At 39.0% G+C, this 23,652-nt stretch overlaps 1 protein-coding gene across 1 annotated transcript in view; it reads left to right on the forward strand.

Moving 5' to 3' along the window:
- Positions 1-453: 453 nt before the first annotated feature.
- Kcnd2 (potassium voltage-gated channel subfamily D member 2) overlaps positions 454-23,652 on the forward strand; it is a 513,874-nt gene continuing 490,675 nt past the window's right edge. The window contains exon 1 of the mRNA XM_055608103.1: positions 454-2,328. Coding sequence (XP_055464078.1) covers positions 1,214-2,328 — 1,115 coding nt within the window. The 5' untranslated portion in view covers positions 454-1,213. The remainder of the gene's footprint in view (positions 2,329-23,652) is intronic.

Consider the following 23,652-nt stretch of genomic DNA (forward strand, 5'->3'; position numbering starts at 1 on the left):
CGCCCGCCCCGCAGCCCCGCAGCCCCGCAGCCCCGGCGCCCCGCAGCCCCGCAGCGCCCCGACCCCGGGGACGCCGGCCGCGCAGTAAGTTGGCAGGAGCGAGTGGCCTGGGCGGCTCGCCTCCCCCGCACCTTTTTGAACTTGTTGCTGTTGGCTCTGCCTGCCTGCGCCTGGCTTTTGGGAAGGTGACGAGGAGGAGGGAGGCACGGAGGGTGGGGGAAGGGGACGGGGAGCTCGCCAGAGCTTTATTTATGCTCCCCGGGAGCCTGGGATCCGGCTGCTCGGGAGCCGCCGGCTCTCCCTTTCCTTTTCCGGGTGCAAGGCGACGGCAAAGTCTCTATGCAACTCAGCCCCGGCGCGCACTTGGCCAGGTATGCACCGCGGGCGCGGCGCCCTGCGCGCGGAGGCAGAGGCTGCGGCCGCCACGGCGGCGGCGGCTGCCAGCTCCCGGGCTCCGGAGCCGGCGCGCCGCGCCTGAGCTGAACTTGACCCGGGAGTGAAGGGGGCCCCATCGGGCGAGCGAACCGCTCCCGCCCGGCGCTCCCCGAGGGCGTCCGTCGACGCGGGGGGAGAGCGAGCTCCAGACCGACGCCCCCCGCCGCGAGCCCCGCGCTTCCCCTCCGTCCGTCCACGCGCACGCAGCCGGGGTGGACCGAGGCGGCCAGCGGACTCCGGGGGACCCGGGACGGCGCCCGCGGCCGCACCTCCGGAGCCACGACAACAGGTCGTCTCTCGGAGACGCCTTTGGCGGGAAGGACTACTCGGGCGGCAAGAAAGGAAAGGTGGGAAGGTCCCTTCTCTTAAGAGGCCGCCGCTGGGCGACTTTCCCCGCGCCTGCCCGGCTGCCCCGCATCCCGACCCCCCAGCCAGCGGACTGCGGGGGGAGAAGCGAGCGCAGACACCTGTTTGCGCAGACGGCTGTTCCTTAAGTCACCTGCGCGCCGACGTGCCCAGCTGCTGGCAGAGATTTGTTTGAAATCTCCACGGAGAGAGAGAGAGAGACTTTTGGGGTCACCGTGTGTTTTCAGTAGCATCCCAAACTCTGGTCTGTGAGGGAGGCCTGAGGACCGTGACTTACGCGCGCCACCCCGGGAGAGCCTCGAGCCCGTGAACGGGGGTGTCGTTCGGCGTGAAGGAGCGTGGCGTTGGGTTGCTTCCCTTGTGGCCCTCGGGGGGACCCGGGTCGTCCTCGTGACCTGCGCTCCCGGACAGCATGGCGGCCGGAGTGGCGGCATGGCTGCCCTTCGCCAGGGCGGCCGCCATTGGGTGGATGCCTGTCGCCTCGGGGCCTATGCCAGCTCCGCCGAGGCAGGAGCGGAAACGGAGTCAGGATGCCCTGATCGTGCTGAACGTGAGCGGCACCCGCTTCCAGACCTGGCAGGACACGCTGGAACGCTACCCGGACACTCTGCTGGGCAGTTCCGAGAGAGACTTCTTCTACCACCCGGAGACCCAACAGTACTTCTTTGACCGTGACCCTGACATCTTCCGCCACATCCTCAATTTCTACCGCACGGGGAAGCTTCACTATCCCCGCCATGAGTGCATCTCGGCCTACGACGAAGAGCTGGCCTTCTTCGGCCTCATCCCAGAGATCATCGGCGACTGCTGTTACGAGGAGTACAAGGACCGCAGGCGCGAGAACGCAGAGCGCCTGCAGGATGACGCCGACACCGACAACACCGGGGAGAGCGCGCTGCCCACCATGACCGCCAGGCAGAGGGTCTGGCGGGCCTTCGAGAACCCCCACACCAGCACCATGGCCCTGGTGTTCTACTACGTGACCGGCTTCTTCATTGCCGTCTCAGTCATAGCCAACGTGGTGGAAACGGTGCCCTGTGGGTCCAGCCCAGGGCACATAAAAGAACTGCCTTGCGGGGAAAGGTACGCGGTGGCCTTCTTCTGCTTGGACACCGCCTGCGTCATGATCTTTACTGTGGAGTACTTGCTTCGCCTGGCCGCAGCGCCTAGTCGCTACCGTTTTGTGCGAAGCGTCATGAGCATCATTGACGTGGTGGCCATCCTGCCCTATTACATTGGGCTGGTGATGACAGACAATGAGGATGTCAGTGGAGCATTCGTCACACTCCGAGTCTTTCGCGTCTTCAGGATCTTTAAGTTTTCCCGCCACTCTCAAGGCCTGCGTATACTGGGGTACACGCTCAAGAGCTGTGCCTCAGAGTTGGGCTTCTTGCTCTTTTCTCTTACAATGGCCATCATCATCTTCGCCACGGTAATGTTCTACGCGGAGAAGGGCTCCTCAGCAAGCAAGTTCACCAGCATCCCTGCTGCCTTCTGGTACACCATCGTCACCATGACAACGCTGGGGTAGGTGCCACTGTAGGAAATGGGATAGAGATTGGACATGGCAGGTTGACGGAATCTCTTAAGGCTTCCCGATACGTTAGAGTGACTACATTTTTTTTCTTTTAATGGATTTATGAAAGCACTATTTATTTATATAAAGATTTGGAAAAAAAAAGATTTTGCTCTGTGAAATGGGTATGACAAAAAGATTGAAAGTACCAGGGAGTTGCAGGCAAATATTAAGTATTGATACTAGAAAGTGACAAATATAGAATTAATAGACTAATTAATAGATGTGGGTTTCAACCAACATCTATTATAGATGGGTTTCAACCTAAAATCCTGGTCTTATTTTGCATTATAATAAAAATTGTAGAAACTATTTTCAAAGTATTTTGTAATATATCAGCATTTTATCATGTTCCTTTTCATTATGACTAATATGTTATCTTTAAAATATCAGATTGGAAACTGGTCAACTACACAAAAAGTAATATTTGAAAGTCTAGGTTTGCCTTTTTTTTTTTTTTTCCTTTTAAAGAAACATATGGCGCTCATCTCTACAGTTTTCAGATGTGTTGGAACCTATTAGGCAAAAAGTCTACAGATTGTCCATCAAATACATATGAAAGGCAGAGCAGTGTCTGTGTGATTAATGGTTAGCATAGGCCAGCTGCAGTGTAGAATTTTGGGTTCCGAAATTTATTCTAGAATTCTTTCCTTCATTCTTTTATTTGAGGGCACAAAGTTTTACAAACCGAAGGAATATATGCTGAATTCATGTTTTCTGAAATGGACTTTTAGGGAAAGAATTAAGATTTCTTTAGGTATTATAAAGAAGAATTGTGTGAATGATTATAAGTGTTAATCAACTGCAGAAAAGTAGCAACACTTGCCACAGTAGAAAAACTACTAAAATAAACTGGAAAGAGCCAGCTACGTTTTACGAGCTCTAAGATAATCCTTGGAGAGATATCACTGTTCTTTCTTTAGCTCTGGGCTACCTTTCTTGCCTAGGTAATCAGCATACGAAGGATTTGGTAATGGCTATAAGAAAAAAAAAAGTTATTCCCAAGGCTGTGTTTTCAGTTTTGCCTTTCTGGCTCATTTAATTGGCTTATTTAAATGACATTGTGGTTAAAGCCAACTTAATTTTATTGGACATATTGTACCGAACAGAATTTCTCATGGTATATGGCCAACTAGTGGAATATGTTTTTATGAGAGGAATTTTTTGGCTGAGTTAATGAAGAGACTGGCTAAAGTGAAATATAGTGTTTTGGATTTTGATTAAGGATGTAATTATAGCTTTTTAAAAAATGAATGAATGGAACCTGCATTCTTTTGCTTTTCTTTCCCTTTAGCTAGTTGGTTATTTTGTGGCAGATAAGCGAGGACACAGCCAAGCATTACAAGTGCTAACCCTTTCTCAAAAGACTTATGTTTATTTTATTTTTTGTCTTGTCTCTGTGTTGTGTGGAATCACGAAAGGACAATCAGGTAGCGGGAATTGCTGTCATGATTTCACATTTGAACTGTACTAAAGAAGATCTATGTTAAGAAGAAAACAAAGGAGGAACTATAAAAAGGCAGAATACTCTTAAATTTTTGGTGGTGTGTAGGTTTTTTTGTGAGGGCTCAGCCAGTCATTTAAGGTTACATATTGGCTATATGGTTGAATGTGGGTATCATTACAAGGAATGGGGATGAGCTGCTAATTTTAAGGAGCTGAAATCTTCATTCTAGACTTGAGAAGTTAATGTTACCATTTGTTTTGAGGACAACTTCCAATTCTTACTCTAGGTTGAAATAAATGCCTACTTTCTGGGAAAGTGGGGCTATGTTACTATTAATGATGAGATTTATTATATAAAGTAGATGCTCACTAACATTCTCTTGAGAATGATTTAAGAAACTAAATTGAATATACATAATAAACCAATTACATCTGTTTGTCCTGCAGGTAAGCAGATAGGAACAGTTAAATACATGTACTTTCTAGAACTTAGACGCAACATGGGGCCTTAATTTTGAAGGCTTTAAGTTTTACTGAAGTTTAGAAATTTTGTTTTTTAAGAGATTAAGCTAATTAATGACTCAGATGGAAAAACAGTACTCAGGCTCATAATATCAAAACAAGAATAAACGTGAACATTTAGCAAAGCCAATGCTTTATGTAATACACAGCATTCTCTTAGGGGAATATCTGCAGTTCCTTATTTTAATGTGTTTGTAGCATTTTAATTGCTTGGACAAATAGATTCTTAACGGCCTTGTCTTTTTTTGTGTCTTATTGTTAGTAGCCTTATGGTCTGGGTTATTTAAGAATGGAAGAATTGTAACACACCCATGCCTGATTTGATCTTTTATGCTGCAACTTTAGGAGCTTCAGCATAAACTTTTTGGAAAATATTAAGTAGTTTCAGCAGCTGCCAGGCTGTGTCTGATAGATGTTCAAGAACTTTATACCAGACTTTCTCAGTCCTCTTTATGTGGCTATTATTTTTAATGAAGTTAATATTTATTAATTGATGATATTAGATGTGAAATTGATATCCCACATGATATTGTCAGAAGGACCACCTAATATAAATACTATGTTCCCAAGACAAAGAAAGTAGCCAAGGACGTTCTGATCCTGGTCTGCTAGAATCAACTACTACTTTTGAGGTCTCTGTAGACTATATCCAGGTGATTTTTGTTTTTGAAGAACTCATTGTTTCCGTGTTAAGACTACTGTGTGTATATCGTCACGTTTTGCTTCTTTATTATCAGCTTCAGCATAGATTATAGTATGGTCATATTTACTATGAAAGTGTCTAATCTGCCAGTAAAATGAATATAGTTTCAAGGATATTCATCTTAGTGAAAGCACAACATGTTAAATATCAATAAGAGGATATAAGGAAAAAAAAAAACCTCTTTTATGTTTAGATTGAGTGATGTGTGTATCAGTTTTTCATCTCATTCCTCCTTTTTGAGCATATTTATTGACTGACGCAGGCCCAGAGGGCTATCTCCCAACCCTCCCTCTGCACTCCCTTTCTGTAGTGTAAGATCCTCTTTGGATATGGTTTGGAAGATCATATGCAGTTGATCTTTTTAGCGGGGTGGAAGTGCTTGCATCATGCTGAGTTTACAAAGTTTCTGAGTGCTTCCTAATAACAATTAGAAGTTACTTTGTGAAACTGGATTCTCTGAAGTTGAGACTCAGTTTCCAACTCTACTTCATGCTCTGACTTGTGAATGGAAGCCATCTCAGGTAGCAATTAAAGACTTAATTAATTAATGCCATGTTAGGTAACATTTGTGTTCTCAGTCATGTTTTCTCATATTGCTCATAATATGAAGCTCCAAGAAGTTCAGAAATATCATTCTTGTGGTCTATTCCTCTTCTTATCCATAAAACCAAGTTGACCTGCATCAACATTCCAAATTTTTGAGATTCTAGGCATGTGCCTTCATCGAAAATTTTGCTTTTGAGAAAAAGAATAAATGAGTTAGCCCAATGGTAAAGGGCATGCATAGCAAAAGAGAATCCTGAATTTTTGTCTCAGTATCAGATTAAATTTTTTTTAAAAAAAAAAGAAGAGGAGAAAGCAAAGTAATATACTTTTATTACAAAATTTCAAACAATGAGTTATTATTTTCTTAGAAAGGCATACTTTGAGACAAATTTATCATATTTATATGATCATATCTACCAAATAGGACACTTTTAGTAGTATGTATTATTGAAAAGAAGAATGGAGATGCTTTGTTTTTTGAGATAGGGTCTCAGTATCTCGGTATTGACCTGGAGTTCACTGTACAGTTTTACAGTCACGTGACTGTAGGCCATGCTGACCTCAGAGTCATAGGAATGCACTTTTAAATAACATCTTCCTACTACCTGATACTATGTAGGTGACATAAGTTTGGGGAATGCTGGGAGGATAGTTTGCAAAAATTATTCACAAACTTCTAGTGTTCCGACTGAGAAATGTGCGGAGTCACGTTCCCGTGTGCTCTTCAATACAGAATATTGCTAATGTGTTCACCCGAAAATCCTTAAAGGTGAGAGACACACAAACTTATCTTTCTGGTGAAGAACAATACTCTAGATAGCACTTGCTTTATTCCAGTATACTTTAGCATTTATAAAAAGTTCTTTATAGGGAATTATCAGACTGTTGACATGGACTTTTAAAGAACTACAGAGAAATAAGATATATGTATTTGCTCTTCCGCATCAAAGATAAATCTTAAATTGTTTCACTATATTTTACTCTTTAATTTGAATTAGAAATAATATCTGATTACATTTTTAAAATTATATATTTTAGAATCTAAAATGTGAAACTTCAGTTTCCACTTGATTTCCAGATGGGAGCTTGCCAGAAAAATATGTGAGTGAGAAGGGGACACTCAGATTTCCAGTGTGTCTGCTAAGCTTTCCTTTCCCAGTCTCAGTTCCTCTTGAGACAACTAATTGACTTTTTAAATACTTATTTTATTTTTAGAGTTAAATCACTTATTTCTGTGGTTTCCTCTCTATTTTATTTATCAGTCCCTCCCTCCCTCTCTCTCTCTCTGTGTTTGTGTGTGTGTGTGTGTGTGTGTGTGTGTGTTTATTTTCGTCCTCATGGCTCTTCACTCTGTTTTTTGAGACAGTGTCTCTCTGCAGGTGGGCCTTGCTGATTTGGCTGCTGGAATCTTGTCTTTACCCTCCCAGCACTGAGATGATAAATTCTCCTATATGAAGCTGTTTTGCATGGTTGCTGGTGGTTCAGGCCATGATTGTACCACAAGCGCTTCTCTGCACCACGTGTATTTGTTTTTGGATGAGCTTCTGAAGCCCAAATCTCCCCTTTCTTTGTAGTTTTCATTTTGTTGCAGTGCAGGCTGGCCTCTGACTCAGGAGGGAGCTGAAGATGACCTTGCACTCTAGATTTTTTAGTCTCTGCCTCCCGAGGGCTGGGATCACAGACTTGTGCCACCATACCTGACTCTGAAGTTCAGATTTCTTATTACCTGGTTGCTGAGTTCCTAGAGAAAGAGACATGTGCTTTTATTAAAAGTCTCTCATTTTAGACATATAATTTTGTAGATTGCCCATAATTCACACTATGAAATTGTAGCAGTAATTTTTGAACTTTCAGTTATTAATTTTTAATACTGGAGAATCCAAATGTATCTGGAAATGTGTTGTAATGATTATCTAAGGTTGTTTTTAATACTGTAAAGAAGAGATGGATAAGTAAGTAGTCTATTTACGTCATTAATACAGTTCATCTTCCCACCCCAGTTATGAACCCTTAGGTCACTGTTCATGTCTGTATCATCTTTGCTGGTCTGTGTGAATTTCACTGAAGCTTCTTCCTTTATTTATCCAGCCCTGGGGTGGATCATGAAGACACCCAATCGCTATCGCAGGGATGCATATTCTCCTCCAGTGAACTTTTAGGCCACTTGGAGCAAACTAATTAATGGTACCTGGCCTGATGCAAATGAAAATCAAGCAATTATGTTGCCTAAATTACCTTAAAATAGTTGGCTTGTAAATTCCTGAAAATGCGCAAGTTAAGTTCTCTTTCATTGAAAGAATAAGAGCAGTGAGGGAAAAACTCACTGCGAAGTATTGTTTTTCTGTTAGAACTATAATAATTCATTTCCTCTACTTTACATATATCTCATATTATGAACACACACACACATACGCACACACACACAGGCACACATTGTTATGGCTCATAACTATCCAGAAATGAGTTCAGCTTTAGACTACAGGAGGATTTCTGGAGGTTACATAAAAGCCAGCATTCCTCAGGAAATTGGGAAACCAGTTCCCATCTGCCCAAAGGAGTCATTTTCCTTACTTCGGGCAGAAGGGACATATGGCTACCTGTGGCACTTATTAGCATATCAAAATCCATGCAGGCCTCCAGGCCCCCTCAGTATTACAAGTACTTGCTATATATTTAAAAGTCCACAAAACCACTGTAGCCCTTCTTACCCTCTCCTGTACCCTAAACTCCCTCAGGCTCAAGGGCTTCACCCTCTCCAGCTACTCTGCCTCCTGGAAGCCTGGCTATGCTCACTATTCTCTCTTTACTCCTAGTTACTCACATTCTCTCACTTTGCTCTGTTCTCTGTATCTTGACATCTCACCGTCTCTGCTATTCTTCCCTACTCTGCTGCTTCCCTACCTGGCCATGTTCATTTCACGTATTTCGTTCTCTGCTCTGAACTCTTAAAGATGCCTCAGGCTTCTCTCTCTCTCTCACACACACATTTATAATAAACACCTTCCCTAATAATGGAGGAGTCATGTTGGCAGTTTCTTTATTGTATCTCCTCCATACGTAAATGTTTGTGTATATCTGTGTGTATACATGAAGGAAGGGTGGTAGACACATGAAGAGAGAGGGAAAGAAGTAAAAAGGGAGAGCAGGAGGGAAGGAAGAACGCATTGTTTCTTTTCCTTTCTTTTTAATTTTAATTTTTTCCAATTTATTCATTTTCTATCCTGATTGAAGCCCCCTCCCTCAGCTCCTCCCAGTCCCACCCTCCCTCCATCTTCCCCCCATCCCCTTCCCCTAGTCCACTGAAAGGAGTTCTCCTCCTTTGCCATCTGCCCATAGCTTATCAAGTCTCATCAGGACTTCCTGGATCCTCTTCCTCTGTGGTCTGGTAAGGCTACATCCCCAGGGGCAAATGATCAAACAGCAGGCAACCTAGTTCAATACAGAGGCAGCCCAGCTCCCCTTACTTGGGAATCCACATGGAGACTGATCAGGAGGTCTAGGTCCTCTCCATGCATGGTCCTTGGTTGGTGCATCAATCTCTGCAGAACCTCCTGGGCTCAGAATTTTTTAGTTTTGTTGGTCTCTTACTCAGCTACTCAAAACAAGGAAATCATGAAATTGGCAGGCAAGGCAATGAATGACAGTAGAAAAGATCATCCTGAGTGAGGTAACCCAGAAGCAGGAAGATAGGCATGGTGTAGATTTGGTGGTGTTGGATATTGTCTGACACCGTAGCACTGAAAAGAATAATAGGGGTGCAGCACCATTCCTTCATCTTTGTGCATGTTTGGTTTTCGGTGATTGAGCGGAGTCTATCTGACTGATTTTCCTTAAGTTTCCCCTTCTGAGAGCTAGCCTTGACACTGACCTTCATTAAACCTCAGCCTCCTGGACCTGTATCATTTCTATTTGCAGTTACACTTGATCTTAGTAAGTGCCATTTTTTATACATCTTCTGATTTTATTTCTTTCTTTCCTAACTAGATTCAATGGCTTTTGAGTTGCGAGTACATACTGAGTGAGGAACAAGTTTTTCTCTACCACTGCTCAAATATAAAAGTGATATGTGCTAATATGTTGAGGAATAAGATTATACACACACCCACAGAGAGATCCTTAAGCACGGAGCAGTTCACAACAGGCAAAAATATACTAATTAGAGCCAAACCTGTGCTTTGTTTAATGTCAAAACTATTTAGATGTATTGTTTGAGATTTGGTCTTCTAATGTATCACAACACATCTTTTCTCTCTCTCTCTCTCTGGTGCCCCTCTCTCTCCCGCTCTCTTTCAGTGCCTCTCTCTGCCTGCCCTTCTTCTCTTCTTCTTTTTTTCTTGTGCATCTTCTTCTTATTGTTCTTCCTCTTCTGCCTCCTCTGTTGCTCTTTTCTCTTTTACTGTGAAATACTCTGAAATGTCTCCAGTTTATTATCTATCACTAGTTCTACAGAGGTTTCCATTAGTAGTTGTCCTTGGCTATTTCCTTGATCGGCTTCCTCTGCTGAACACTGGGTAAATAGCAGATGCACCTGGGAAGCAGAAGGGGTCACATTCTGTAAGTCAATCAGGAACTCATATCTTTTTCTTTTAAGCACAGTTCAGGTTTGAGTATTAGCTCTTTAAGGGACCTCTGGACTAGAAGGTTATCTTTATGACTCTTTGTGAGGAAAGGGCACTTCATCTCTTACCTACTAGCACAAGCTGGCAAGATTTTTTTTTTTCATCCAAGTCTACTGATTTGCCTAAAAGTAGCGAACTGCTGCCTGCAGTTCTGTCCGAAAGTCCAGGTTTCTTGTGTCTTGGTCAAAACACCTGATTAATAAGAAGAAATTAACTTTCTAAGGGTTAAGATAAGTTTAAAAATAATGAATGAGGACACAGAATTGTGTGGGTATAGAGTGAGGGTTGGACCTAGGGGGAGACAGGTCAGGACAATGTGATCAAAATACAATGTATGAAATTCTTAAAGAATTAATAAAAACGTTTTCAAGACTTCAAAAAGTACTTCATAGTAGTAAATGAGAATACAGATGCTTATGTTCATGTAGTACAATCAGTTTGCCTTGGAAATTTTGACAAGTCTGTTATGTAAAGAACTTCTGAATCACATAAAGAGTGTGTGGGGGGAGTGGGGAATGAGTTACCAGAAGTCAATAATGAAAAAAAAAATTGACAGTGTAGGATGTTAGCTGAAATAATGTCAGATAGGATGGGAAGGCATCGTTCTAAAACTGAGAATTGTCCTTCCCCCACTCTCCAGTAAAAGGCTCTAAGTCACTTATGCGTCTCATTTTCTTTACTTTGAAGAGTACCAGTCACACCACTTTTGGAAAGTCAAGTAATGCCAGTATCATGTAGACTCAGGCAATCAAAATGTGGCCCACGGAGTTCAACTTAATTCATCATGTCTGTTGAGCCTCCCCCCTTTTTAACAAATCATTGGCTGTAACTGTAAGGAACCCCCTTCTTTATTTATGTATTTAATCACTTTACCACCTGATCACAGTTCCCTCTCCACCCACCCAAGTCCAACCCTATACTCCCATACTCCCCCTCTCCTTCTTTGCAGAAGAGGGGAGGCCCATGATTTTTCTATGCTTGCCCTTGCTCGGAATGATAACTTGGAGACCTTGTATATTTATTATAAGCTCAGGGCACTGTAGCTGGGCTGATATTCAGCTATTCTAACCTCACATTACTGGCCTGGTCTGTTATCTGCCATCTTAGTCTAGTCCTGACACCTGATTCTTCATCCACACGCCTCTCCCTTTCTGTTTCCCACCTGAACCCCCACCACCCAGAAGTCCCACCTTAACTTTCTCGCCCAGTTATTGGCCATTCAGCTCTTCATTTACCCAATCAGAAGCTGATGGAAAACAATGATTACAAATATGAAGGTAGGAGATGCTTCTTAACAATGACAATGTAATCAGATCTGCACTGGCACAGACATCAGCATTTGAATAACACAAGGATAATCTTTTCACTCTGCACAAGATATCATACCAACAATTGTCTACAGTAGTAAACTACACCCAACTTCCCAATGCTAAAAAACATGCAGGACTACATTTGTGAGACAGACAGAAAAGAAACACATAGACAATATAACACCAATTTGTGATAAGGTCTGTGAAAGAAATGAATTGAGTTGAGACATTTGCTATTTTGGAGAGGGCTAGATAACATCCTTTGAAGAGGAATGCATTTGAACTGAAGACCAGTGCAAGAAATGGAATGAAAGTAAGGCTGTCAAAATGATGCTTTAAAGAAAGGCAAAGGAAAAAAAAATCAAGTTAGGAATATGCCTTATCCACAATGCTTCAGACTAAAAGATTTCATACTTCTGCAGGTTTTGAAATTTTGCAAATGCATAATGAGCTATCCTGGGTATGTAACCCAAGTCTAAACTAGAAATTCATTTACATTGTATATGCATTTTATGCGCACAGCCTGAAAATAATTCCATACAGTAGTTTTAGCTCGCTTGTGTTTTTGCTGGAATGTGCTACCTGAGGGTTAGATGTAGAATTTTCCATTTAAGACATTGCAATAACGCAAAAAGGGGTATGCATTTGGTGGCATTTTGACTTTCGGTTCCAGACTGGGAATGCTGAAACTCTACGGAGCTGTCACAGTGAGGAGTTTGGTTTATTCTGTCTACTCCCGTCGTAATGGAAGCAAATGGAGTACAGGGCTGAGGAGCAAACGGGTTGTGAAAAGTGTGTGGGAGGAGATGGTACAGGACATGGGAGACCGTTGTGAAGATGTCTGGCTTCTACTAGCTTCAGCTGCTAGATTTGGCATTGTTAAAAAATATTGTGAAGTAGCGAAAGAAACAAAGCTAGGGAGCAACACCTCTTGATTTTTGTGTACGTCTGTGGAGCTTTGGCTTGGTGGGATTCTATCTGGATGTGCTTCTCTTTAGTTCTCCCCTCTGAGAGCTAGCCTTTTCACTGACCTTCTTCTCCATGAAGCCTCTAACCCCGAACACCATGTCGTCCTCCGCAAGAATAACGCTTCATGTTTGCACGTGCCATTCCACACATAATTTTGGGCTTTACTTTTAACCTTTCTTAGTTGAAAAGCTTTTGTGGTTGTAGTGTATGCCTTCAATGGATTATTTTCCTGGTTCACTGTCCAGTTTTAGAAAAGGTCTGTATTAGTAAGGTGCTGATCATAGGGCTGATGTTTGCACAGCAGAGAGGAATACCACTTAGGTAGCAGCTCATCTCAAGGTGAGCAATATCAAAGACAAATACCAGTGGGAATATATGAAAATGGGAGACAAGGGAGAAAGAGGAGTGTTAGAGGGGTGTGTCATCCCTGCTGTTAAAAGGAACACAAGTTCTGCAATAGTTGGAACGATTTTAAAGCTATTTTAAAATTAACCTATTTAATGTGTACAGATTGTAATCCTTAGATTTGTTATACTTTCCTCACCTTAAAATTATAGACAGTTATTTACAAAATTGTTTAAAATTGGAGCAACTTGCAAGGTTAAATTGCTGCTAGCTAAGAAAAAAAGATTTGTTAAAGAAAAAAGGTGGGTTTCACATTTTAGCTTAAAAGAAAGAGTTGATATTCAATAGATATGGAACTTTTTCAGAGATGACAGGATAATTTAAAATCTTTGAATATGGATTTGAAGATTAGCAGCTGTCTATTCTAATATTAGTGCTTAAGAATATAACACTGATCTTGAATTCTATTTAAAGGATTTCCGATACTTTTTTTCTCACTTTGCAGTGGGTACATATATATGCTTTATAGGTGTTTGTTACTTTTGTGAACTTGGATGAGAAAATGGCTCACATGTCTTGAAACCTGTGAAGATCCCCAGATGATACATATTTTTTAGAAGAACCAAATTGGGAACATGCAAGTAACAGGTGTATACTAAAAATACACAGAGATAAAAAATATGCTTTGGTAAGAACCACAGTACTGGAGAATTAGGCATAATCATGAATGGATAATTGGAGACACTTGGGTTTAGAAGAATGATAACTAATTAAGATAATAAAGTGTGTATATAGGAATTGACATCATAGCGTGCATTGTGAATTAACACAATCAAATGCCTATCCACATATTAACATCACAAGAAGTGTACATTTATATATGCTTGAAAATGAGGTGATTCACTGTGACATCGCACCACGCTATTACCAATAAGGCATCTTCCTTCGCTGCACATAGTACTGTCTCCTACCCAGAAACTCCTCAGAGAACTGAGCTACTAATGAAGAAACCTAGGATTCATGAAAGCCACCTTGATATTGCCTGGTCTTTGCATATGATAAAGTTGGGCCACGACAGCTACACAGTCATGATCACTCTCCTTACACTTTTTAGAGCAAGGCATTGTTTCCCTCTGACATGTTACATAAAATAACTCTGTCTAACCCTCTTCTAGTTTAATACATTTTGGAAGAAAAAAAACCCCACTATGAATAGTGCTTGAAATATACTTGAGAATTTGTAAAAATGTTTTCAGTTTTTGCCAAATGTGGTGGGTTTAGACCAAAAAACAAGCACAAAGGTTATAGTCTTAAGTTAGATCAAGCCAATAGGAGGTACCAACATTTTATTGAATCATAAAAGAATATGCCCAATGAAGTGTTACAAACATCTTGTTTCTCTCCTGCAGTCCAAAGGCATTAAAATCGTGGTGTTTAAGCTTCCAGAACACTTGAGAATTGCTGTGTAAATACTTAATTTATGTTTGAAGAAAGTAAGGGAAAGTATAGATGGAACCTACACAAAATCACAGGACCGATTAGTAATGCACCTGAATTAGATTTTGGACGAATCTTTTTTTTTTTTTTTGTTTTGTTTTGTTTTGAAGTCTAATGATATTTTATATTATAATTCCCTGAAGGTCTCTTGTATGTCTTTCTCCAGTTTAGCCCAATTTTAATCATTAAAAAGTATTAAAGAAAACCATCTAAAAGCTTTCCCAAAATTTAATGACAAAGTCTGGTAATTAAAATTACTCTTTTATGCTTTAACTTTTAATCTGGCAAGAACAGTATGGCTAAGCAAATTCTTGTAGTAAGCCTCTTTTGTCATTCTTTCTTAGTAGTTTGATAATCATGGAATCTTGTTAAACTGAAGGGAATTTCTTAACAAAATAAAAGTTTGAACCCCAAATTTTATATAACTGTTCAAAATTAAGATTGTGCATATCATAGTATTAGTAACATTGAATCCAGCGTGAAATATTTTATTTGACCAATTTGGGACTAAAGAATATAAGTAGAAATTTAAAAGTTGAAATGCTTGAAAAGTGCATCATGCTTTCTTTCTTAGATGTGACAGGAACTTTAAAGATATCTGTAGTTAAACATAATTGAGTATGTAAAACCATCTCATGGTTTTCTATAGCTCATTTAAGCACTATGCTTCTATTTAAAATAACATACAAGCTATAATTTTAATTCTGGTGATTCTGAAGGGAAAACACTTTTCTTCAATTGCCTTCAGATTGTAAAAAGTTACTATGTTGGGAAACATAGGTGGTAAGTGGAAGCTTCTAGCATTTTAAGGTAGATTATCGTGATGATGCTAACTCGATAAAGTAAAGGGAGCAACGTAAATGTCAATAAAATGCATTTAAAAAGCATAGCCTTTTCTTAGGAGGAGTTTGAGTTACAGTACCATGACTGCCCATTAACTCTAGAGTTCACAACTTTAAGTAGCTGTTATTCCTTTATGCATATTCCTTCTGTCACTCCTCTCTGAGTGACCCTCTTTATCACTGTGTTTGCTTGTTAAATTTAATAGCTTTAATGATGCAAAGAGAAAACATGAGCTCTTGCTCTTTTTAATATAAACCTACATCTGACCACACACACCTCCTCTTACGTCACATTAGTTATGTCTCTTTCTCTCCCCTCTCAAGGTAAGCAGCAGCCTGTATCCTATATTTATCATTATTATTTTTATTCATCATTATTATTTATCATTACTATTATTTTAAATGAAAATTTAATTGACTCGAATTTATGAATGGATAAAATGTTGCATGTAGTTTTTTGTTTTTTTTTTAATTCTTCTTATAGCCTAATCTGGTTTAACCATGCTTTTCATGCACGAGAATTGGTTCTATTTATCTCATTCTTTTATGTATATACAGTATAGGCATTTTTCAGGGATACTGGTGATGATAGCGCATGGGTTTTTATCTGACAATCGTTAACATGTAAAAACATTTACCTTTGTATATACCTTGAGTGAAATTTCTGGGACATAAGCTTGAGATTTATCTATTGAAGGATAATACCCATTCCCCCCCCCCCCAAAGTTGTTAAGTCATTTTATACATTTTCTAACTCTTCTTTCTATGAAGTAAGATGTTAAAATGAATAGAGTGTTGCTTGCAGTATCATTTTTCCTCTGGACTGTTTGCAACAGAGATTGGGGTTTGTATCATAAACCTGCATTAATTTGCCTTTGTTGTAGCCAGATCCTTTCCGAGTCCACCCATACGTAAATACAGCAAACTTAAAACTTTCTCATAAGGATCTACTTCACTTATTTGTTTGAAATTAAAAACAAGGATTGACATTCAGTTAATTTCCTGATAAACTGCTGTATTTATAAAATTGCTGAATTTTATAAAAATATTACCCATAAAATGATTTAACAGGAGATAATAGTACTTCACTAATGAAACTACTCATCCTAGTATTGACAAGAGATACATCTTCGGCACTTCAGCACTGTTAAGTTTTAACGTTAGTGATGTCCTAGTGCTGTCAGAGCCAAGTGGGCTGGGCTTTTCCTGTACATGATAATGGGCCATATATGTATAATAAAGACAAAGACCTTGGTATTAACCTGGATCTCCTACAGAGCAGAAGAGCTTACAAGGCAGACACACAAAAAGCATTGGATATTACAAATCTCACAACACCAGTATTTTCATTGAGTAATATTTCCCCTTTGTCATATATCTTATATAAAAAGAAAATTATTTTAAAAACATTTATTATCTTCAGATGAGTACATTTTATTCACATGTAGGGGAATTCGACGGTGTAGCACTTGGTGGATTCTTAGATTGTAAATGAATGTAGTAGAAAAAGTTTGTTGTCATTAGTGTTTTAATTTCAGACTGGATGTTACTTGGCCAAGAGGGACTAGAAGTCATATGCAGCCAGGCTAAGCTCTACAACTGTAGAGCCTTTGCTGACCGTGAACTTGAAAACCAGAAGAGGCAATACTATTGCTTCTGTCTTCCAAATGTAAGGATTATAGTCAAGGCAGCACCCCCAGCTTTAAGGAACATCTTATCTAAATATCCACCAAACTCTGACTTGGCTTTTCAAGGATGTTAGTTTGCCTAAAGAGCTTTGTGTTCTCTTCTGGACAAAGTACAGAAGTATGTAATATGCATTTCCCTAGAAGATCTAAGTATAAAGGAAGCTCCTTTTAAAAAGCATTGCTCTTGATTAATATTGCTAAGAATTGAAGTTCACTGCTCATCTTGGAGTTTACTGTCTGATAAACAGGGTCTCTGGACATTGTTTTGGAAAACCAGGAAATCTGTATTCAGAAGATACGACTGAGCCCTAGCGTTCTGAACATGATTTCATGCTAACCTGAATGTTATTTAGTGTCATCGTGATCAGGAGGTCTGGTGAAGCATCTGCAGTTTTGATTTTAAGTGAGATGGTTTACCCCTACTCTGATACATGGAGAAAACCTGTAATGCCCTCTCTGAACAAAATATAAATGAATGGTATCAAAGCGTGAGGGAGGGAACTAGAGAGCAGAGGTTGGATAACACAATCTGACTGTAATCAAGGGGAATGTAAGCAGGATTTTATACCCCTGTTCTGTGTCGAGCACCATCCATGGACATAAGTGACACCATTTCTTTACTCTGTGAATTGACTTTCCTGCTTCCTTTGCCACATGTCAAGATACTGATAAATTAAGCTAAATAATAACTCAATAAAATAGGCAAGATAGACCCCCCCCAAAAAAAAACTGAAGAAACCCCACCACTGAAAACATGGTTGAATTCAACAGTGCTAACAGGAAATTTAATCAGCATATCTTGGCTAAAATATAAGTAACAAAAAGCAGAGAGCCATGTTGTGAGAAGCACATCTTGATTTTGATAAATGAAATTTTTCTGAGCTAAGATCAGAGATGATTCAGCTTAATAATATATGTCCTCACTCGCTCTTCTGCCTGGTTCAGGTGTGTCAATAGGAGACCCTTATCCTGCTGCTGAAGATCTAGACTGCAAAATAAGCAATCACAATCATGCCTATCAAAAATAAATAAATAAATAAAATGGGTTTGCCAAAAAGGCCAGCTGTCCTTTCCCTTCTGCAGAGGCCAGACATCAACATCAGCCAACTGTCCCTCACATTGTGTTCAAGCTCAGACTTGTTTAAATTCGGAATATTAAAGACAAAGCAACTTCAATCTTTTACTCAGGTTCTGTCTCCTGCAGGGCTGTGACTCTGCCTCATGTTTCTTTCACTTGATTTAAAGGAATCTTTTGAGGAGCCAAAGCAGCAATTCATTTTTAATAAATGTATTTTTTTTTCTAAAATCACATTGTGTTTCTTTTTATTTGTCATATATTTGGGGAAAAAAAAGAAAAAAAGAAAAGGAAGCAAGGGTTCTGTCATGCTTCACCTGGAGCCATGTTGCGTTTCAGAAGCATGTTGACAAAAGTCCTCCCTTCAGAGAAACCCAACGTTTAGTTCACACCGCTCCTGCAGGTTGTAAAAGATTGTGTAGAACACTGTAGGTGCTGAGTAAAGATTTCCCCCCTTTGCTGCAAAGTTTGAGGTTTATTTGATCGTAGAACCTTCCATCTCTCAATATTTTTGTAGCTGCTTCATTTTTTGATTTCTAAATGTGTGCATAAAAATCAAAAAATTTATCCATTATTTTTTAACCATTGAAAGAAATTTCAACGTTTCTGTGCTACCTCTCTTTACCCTTGATGTTGGCTCAGAGTTATTCATATCTGTCCTGAGCTGTTCTGAGCTCCAGACAATAATTTCCAGATTTATGTCATTAGGAAATACTGTGTCCTTGGCTTTTTATAGACAGCATAAGAAATGTCCATATGGAGAGTATTTCCAAAATCTCATTTTGGGAATCATTAGGCTCAGAATATTATCTACCTAGAACCCCACTTCATTTGTCAAAACACCTTATATTCAAATATGGAATTCTCAAACAATATTAAGTATATACATATATATACACACACTTATGTATATAGTTATTTTAAGTCCTGCTAGAGTTTAGGCTTTTGTTGTGATGAATCAGTCCTACCAGCAATAGATGGATGTCAGGAGCATTTCCTTACCTGGCATAAACAGAGTCACAATGGCAGAAAAATGCTGAGCAGATTCTGGGCACAGTTAGATTAGCTTGGCACTCACGCCTTGAGCAAAAATCTGGAATCATTTGTCACTTTCTGAATCTTAATTCAGGGATGGATTTGAAAGTCATTATTGTTGTATAAAAGATAATCCTTTCTCTTATATAGTTACTTTTATATTTATATTTTCATTTTTGCCATGTGTTTTGCCTATCATGTGACAAATATTCATGAAATAAAAGAAAAGGATAAATGAAAATTATATTTCCTGATGCCAGATCATTTGATTAATTTTCAAATATTGATAAGTATTCTAGTACAAAGATTGGCAAGATTGCGTTAGTTGACACTTGAACCATTTATGGTCTTAATACTCAAACCCTGAAATATTCTGCACTGCATGACGTAGTGTGAGTTTACTGCACTGTAGTCCTCTTTTCAGTACCCAGGTACTGATTGTATTAGCTATTTGTATAACTGAATTTCAACAGCTGCTCCATATACTCAAGCATACTTGAATATTGTTCTTCAGCAGAAGCATGATGCCCGGAAACACAGAAAAGGAAATGTGCCCTTACATACAAATCTTTTCTAGTAAACAAAATCCTTGCTATATGGACCGCTCCTATGTGCCAGGAAATACATTTGGCACCATGAAGACAGTTGTACGTGTAGACAACTGAGATTTACAAAGAAACTGTGACTTTAAATTCTGGCTCTCCTCACAGACTAACTGTGTTAAGCCTGGATACTGTTTAAAAATGTGCTTGTTTGTGTGAAATAAAACTTGTGAGGAAGTTTTTAATGCTCTGAAATGACCATTGTTTGCTCCAGCCAGTTGTTGGCATTATGTTAGACAATTATAAGGGTGTTTGAACGTCCGTTTTCTTCACTCACACCTCCTTTTCTTCTTTTAGGTCTGGTTCAGGAAGTGTGAAGTGGCTATTTGAGCTGATTTCTCTCTTTCTTTTTCTTTTCATCTGGAACATAAATAATCAGTATTTTTCCAAGTAGGTTAAATATTCCGTACCTGCTGTAATGTTAAGCGGTGTACTATACACATTAGAAAATAATGTTATATTGCCTTTGAAAATATTCCAGAATATTTCATAATATAATACACAGTTGTCATTTTAAAGACAATCATATCAAAAGATGCTCAAACTGTTGTAGATATTCTTCTTACATTTTTGCACATATACTTGTATGAAAAAAGCAGTTGACATCACGTCTCAGCTCTATTTATTTTTTTAGATTTACTTTTATGTATGGGTATTTTGTCTGCATGTGTGTATTTTTTACCATGTGTATTTCTGGTGCATGCAGAGGCCAGAAGAGGGTGTTGGATCCTCTGGGACTGAAGTTGTGGGTGGTTGTGAGCTGCCATGTGGATGCTGAGAATAGACCTGGGTCCTTTATGACAGCTGAGACATATCTCCAGCCTTGCACTTCTCAGCCTTCTGAGAGCTCTACTGCCTTTGTTCACCTGTGTTTTCATTCACTCACAGTAGCTCGCTGTCAGCTCCACATAGAACATTTTATTCCTTGATATGTAAAGTCAGTGATAATAAATATCGTAGCTGTTGGCATGTGAGACCCCTCAAATCTGTATTTTATTATACAGTCTTGAAAATTCCTTGTAGATCACCTCGTTGATTCCTTCATACATTTAAGGTTTCCACTATATTATCAGCATTTTAAAACATGGCTTTCTATGAATGTTCTAAATATGATATGCCATTAACATTTTAAGGCAACCCATTTCTTATGTAGAGTAGCTCAAATTTTTATCAGATTTTAAAAGAAATTGAACTGAAATGTAACCCTTTCTATCACCCACTTATTCAAATGAGATCTCATGAGGTCTAACTGGGTGTGCTTTTATTATCACATCATTTTCCAGGTGGTAATTATATTCTTACTTAGGCTATCCTTCAGTAGAGCTAACCTCCGCAGTTCGTCCAGACATTACTGTGTAAAGTGTTTTCTCAACTTTCTGAAATGAATTTGGTCAAAAGAAAGTACACAAGATGTACAATGTGCTGTGACATCTCAGAATAGAGCCCAAGCATATTAAATATGAACATATATATGCAATTTATAGTTTTTGAATCTCAGATATTTTTTCATGAATGTGCTTTCAAGTGTTGAGAGGACAAGAGACACGGGTATGAAAATGAGAGTGAAATAAAAAAATATTTATAACTAGAAGGTTTTAAAAAACATATTTACGAATTATTTGACACCTGTGAATAATTAGAAAAATTAAGATAACACATCTTTAATGTAGATATTTAAATACATTAAATATATGAAAAATTAAAAAGGTGCCAGCTATTTATTTTACTTTGGAGTTAGAACAATTCAATGTCCCTTTACCTCTACTTTTCTCAATTGTCCACTTGTTTTTACCTGAGATAATTTATACCACATTCTTTTAAAAATGTTATCCCATTTTATTCTATGAAGTAATAAAACTCACTGTTTGAGTGTTACCTATATACATAGCTAGAGTGCCTTCAGGAAGCGAATTGCATCATACAAACAGAACAGAACCCATCCCACAATGTTCCTTCTAAGATGCTACAAAGAAGTCACCGGTGGAGTCTGGAGCGTCCACGCAGTAAAGCCAGACAGGGCAAGGAAGAGAAGAAAGAGCGCATTACAAGACATCACTGAGTGGCTTGAACAACATGGGATATGCCAGTCTGATGACTGTTTTCCTGCTTCCCAGCCGAGATGGAAAAAGGAGAGGCCCAGACCAATATACCACTCTCCTTTCTAATTACACTGAATCATGTTCACTGCAAGATGACGTGGCAACAGTATTTGTCAACATTCTAGTTGCTTTCCATTGATGAATAATTGCCTTGAGTCTACTCAGCTCTTTTCTATAGGGTAAGGAGACACGTGCATCTATAATACAGGCATTATCTTCTTTTGCTGATAAGCCAATGTGATTGATAAATTATTGATTTCAGTTTGATCTTTGTCCAAAATGCAGAATCTGCATTATTTACAGAAATGCATAACCTTGAGAATTATTTGTAAAAGTCAAATAATGAGTTGCTCTGTCAGTCTAGAGATAGAAATGCTGTAGAAAAGGATTATCTCAAAGTGCATCAAAACCATAAATAACAAAACTAAAATTCCTGCTCGTTGGAGTGTATTATGACGGCTATAATAGAATGCATTCCCATATTTTCCCTTGTATAAGTGGATTGATACTGAAATGTTATGTGATTTGGCTCTGTAGACTTATGGTCTGTCAGTTGCAATGTTCAGAATTCCTAGTTGAGGACTTCCATATAGTTTAATGAAAAAAATGGGTACATTATTCAAACTTCAATTTTTTTTCTTCCTATAGAAGGAAAAGCATCCTTGAAGACATTTCAAAGCCTCTGTTTCTAATTGTCATTCAATTATCATTGAAATAACACTTGACTTGACAAAATACACATTTTGTTTAGAAGAGAGAATTGATACCTTCCTACTTTAAAAATGTAGTTTATCTGGAATATAAGAATTTGGCTGTGGACTGCTTTTTGGTCATGTAAGCAGGAATGGACACATATTGTCTGAAAATGGCATCAGCTTACTTCTGATAAATAGGCAATATTTATTAACTGTAGATTTTTCCTCTTAGAGTGAGATGTATTTATTACATTAACTTTTGTTAATAAAAGTACTTTGATCTAATTACTGTTAGTGATATATAAAATAAAATGGCAAAATTATAAAATATTTATAACCTTTTTATAAAACTTATAAAAATTTAGAGAGATATGCAAGGTATGACAAGCATCTTACAATGTTTTCAGAACTAATTTTTCAGAAATTAATTAGAACTTGATTAAAAGTGACTTTTGTGATAAAGGAATTATAAAGAGCATCGATGAGTTAATATTTATGAGAAAAGGTGGTCACTAGGCAAATGTTTCTGTATATTTATCTTCTCTACCTTTTTGAAACATATATTAACATATGTATGCATATCCACATATGAAATAAATTTGCAATGCGTCCCTTATTTTTGTTGTACTCTTTTTTATATTATAAACTCTTGGAAGACAGAACCTACCTCTAACTTGATATATTGTAATATGTGAGCATTGAGTACCTTCTTTCTTTCATTTTTATGTAGGTTTTGGTAAAAATTACACACTATTCTATTTATAAAGGGGAATGATCTTGACACGGAGATAATGATTTTCAATATGTAGCACTAAGGATTCATATTGAAGCCAAGGAAGAAAACTCAATAAAACATCACTTTGGTTCAGCTTCTGCTCCCTGAGTAACATAATGCTCCTCCTCAGGAGCTGTTAGAAAACATCAGGATTCTGTTCTTTTGTTTATTCAGCAACTATTTTAGTATCTACACTGGGCCCCGCTCTTGATAAATGTTGAGGATGCAGGCGTCTTTTTCACCTTGAAGGAATGTGCTAGAGTAATCACACACATTTGTGTGCACACAGTCACAAATGTCACATTATGACACAAAACTACATTAATATGGTTATATCCATGAAGGACACTTAATCCAGTTGGAACTCTCACTGAATCTTTGTACATGATATACCCTGAATGGATTTTGTACATGTGATCATTTTGTATGTACAAGAATTATGATGAAAATGATAATATTTCAGAGAGAGGAAATGTCAAAAACAAAGGAATAGGTAGCATACTGTTT

This window comes from Psammomys obesus, unplaced genomic scaffold (genome assembly GCF_907164565.1).
Source record: "Psammomys obesus unplaced genomic scaffold, mPsaObe1.curated_primary_1811, whole genome shotgun sequence".
Classification (NCBI taxonomy): Eukaryota; Metazoa; Chordata; class Mammalia; order Rodentia; family Muridae; genus Psammomys; species Psammomys obesus.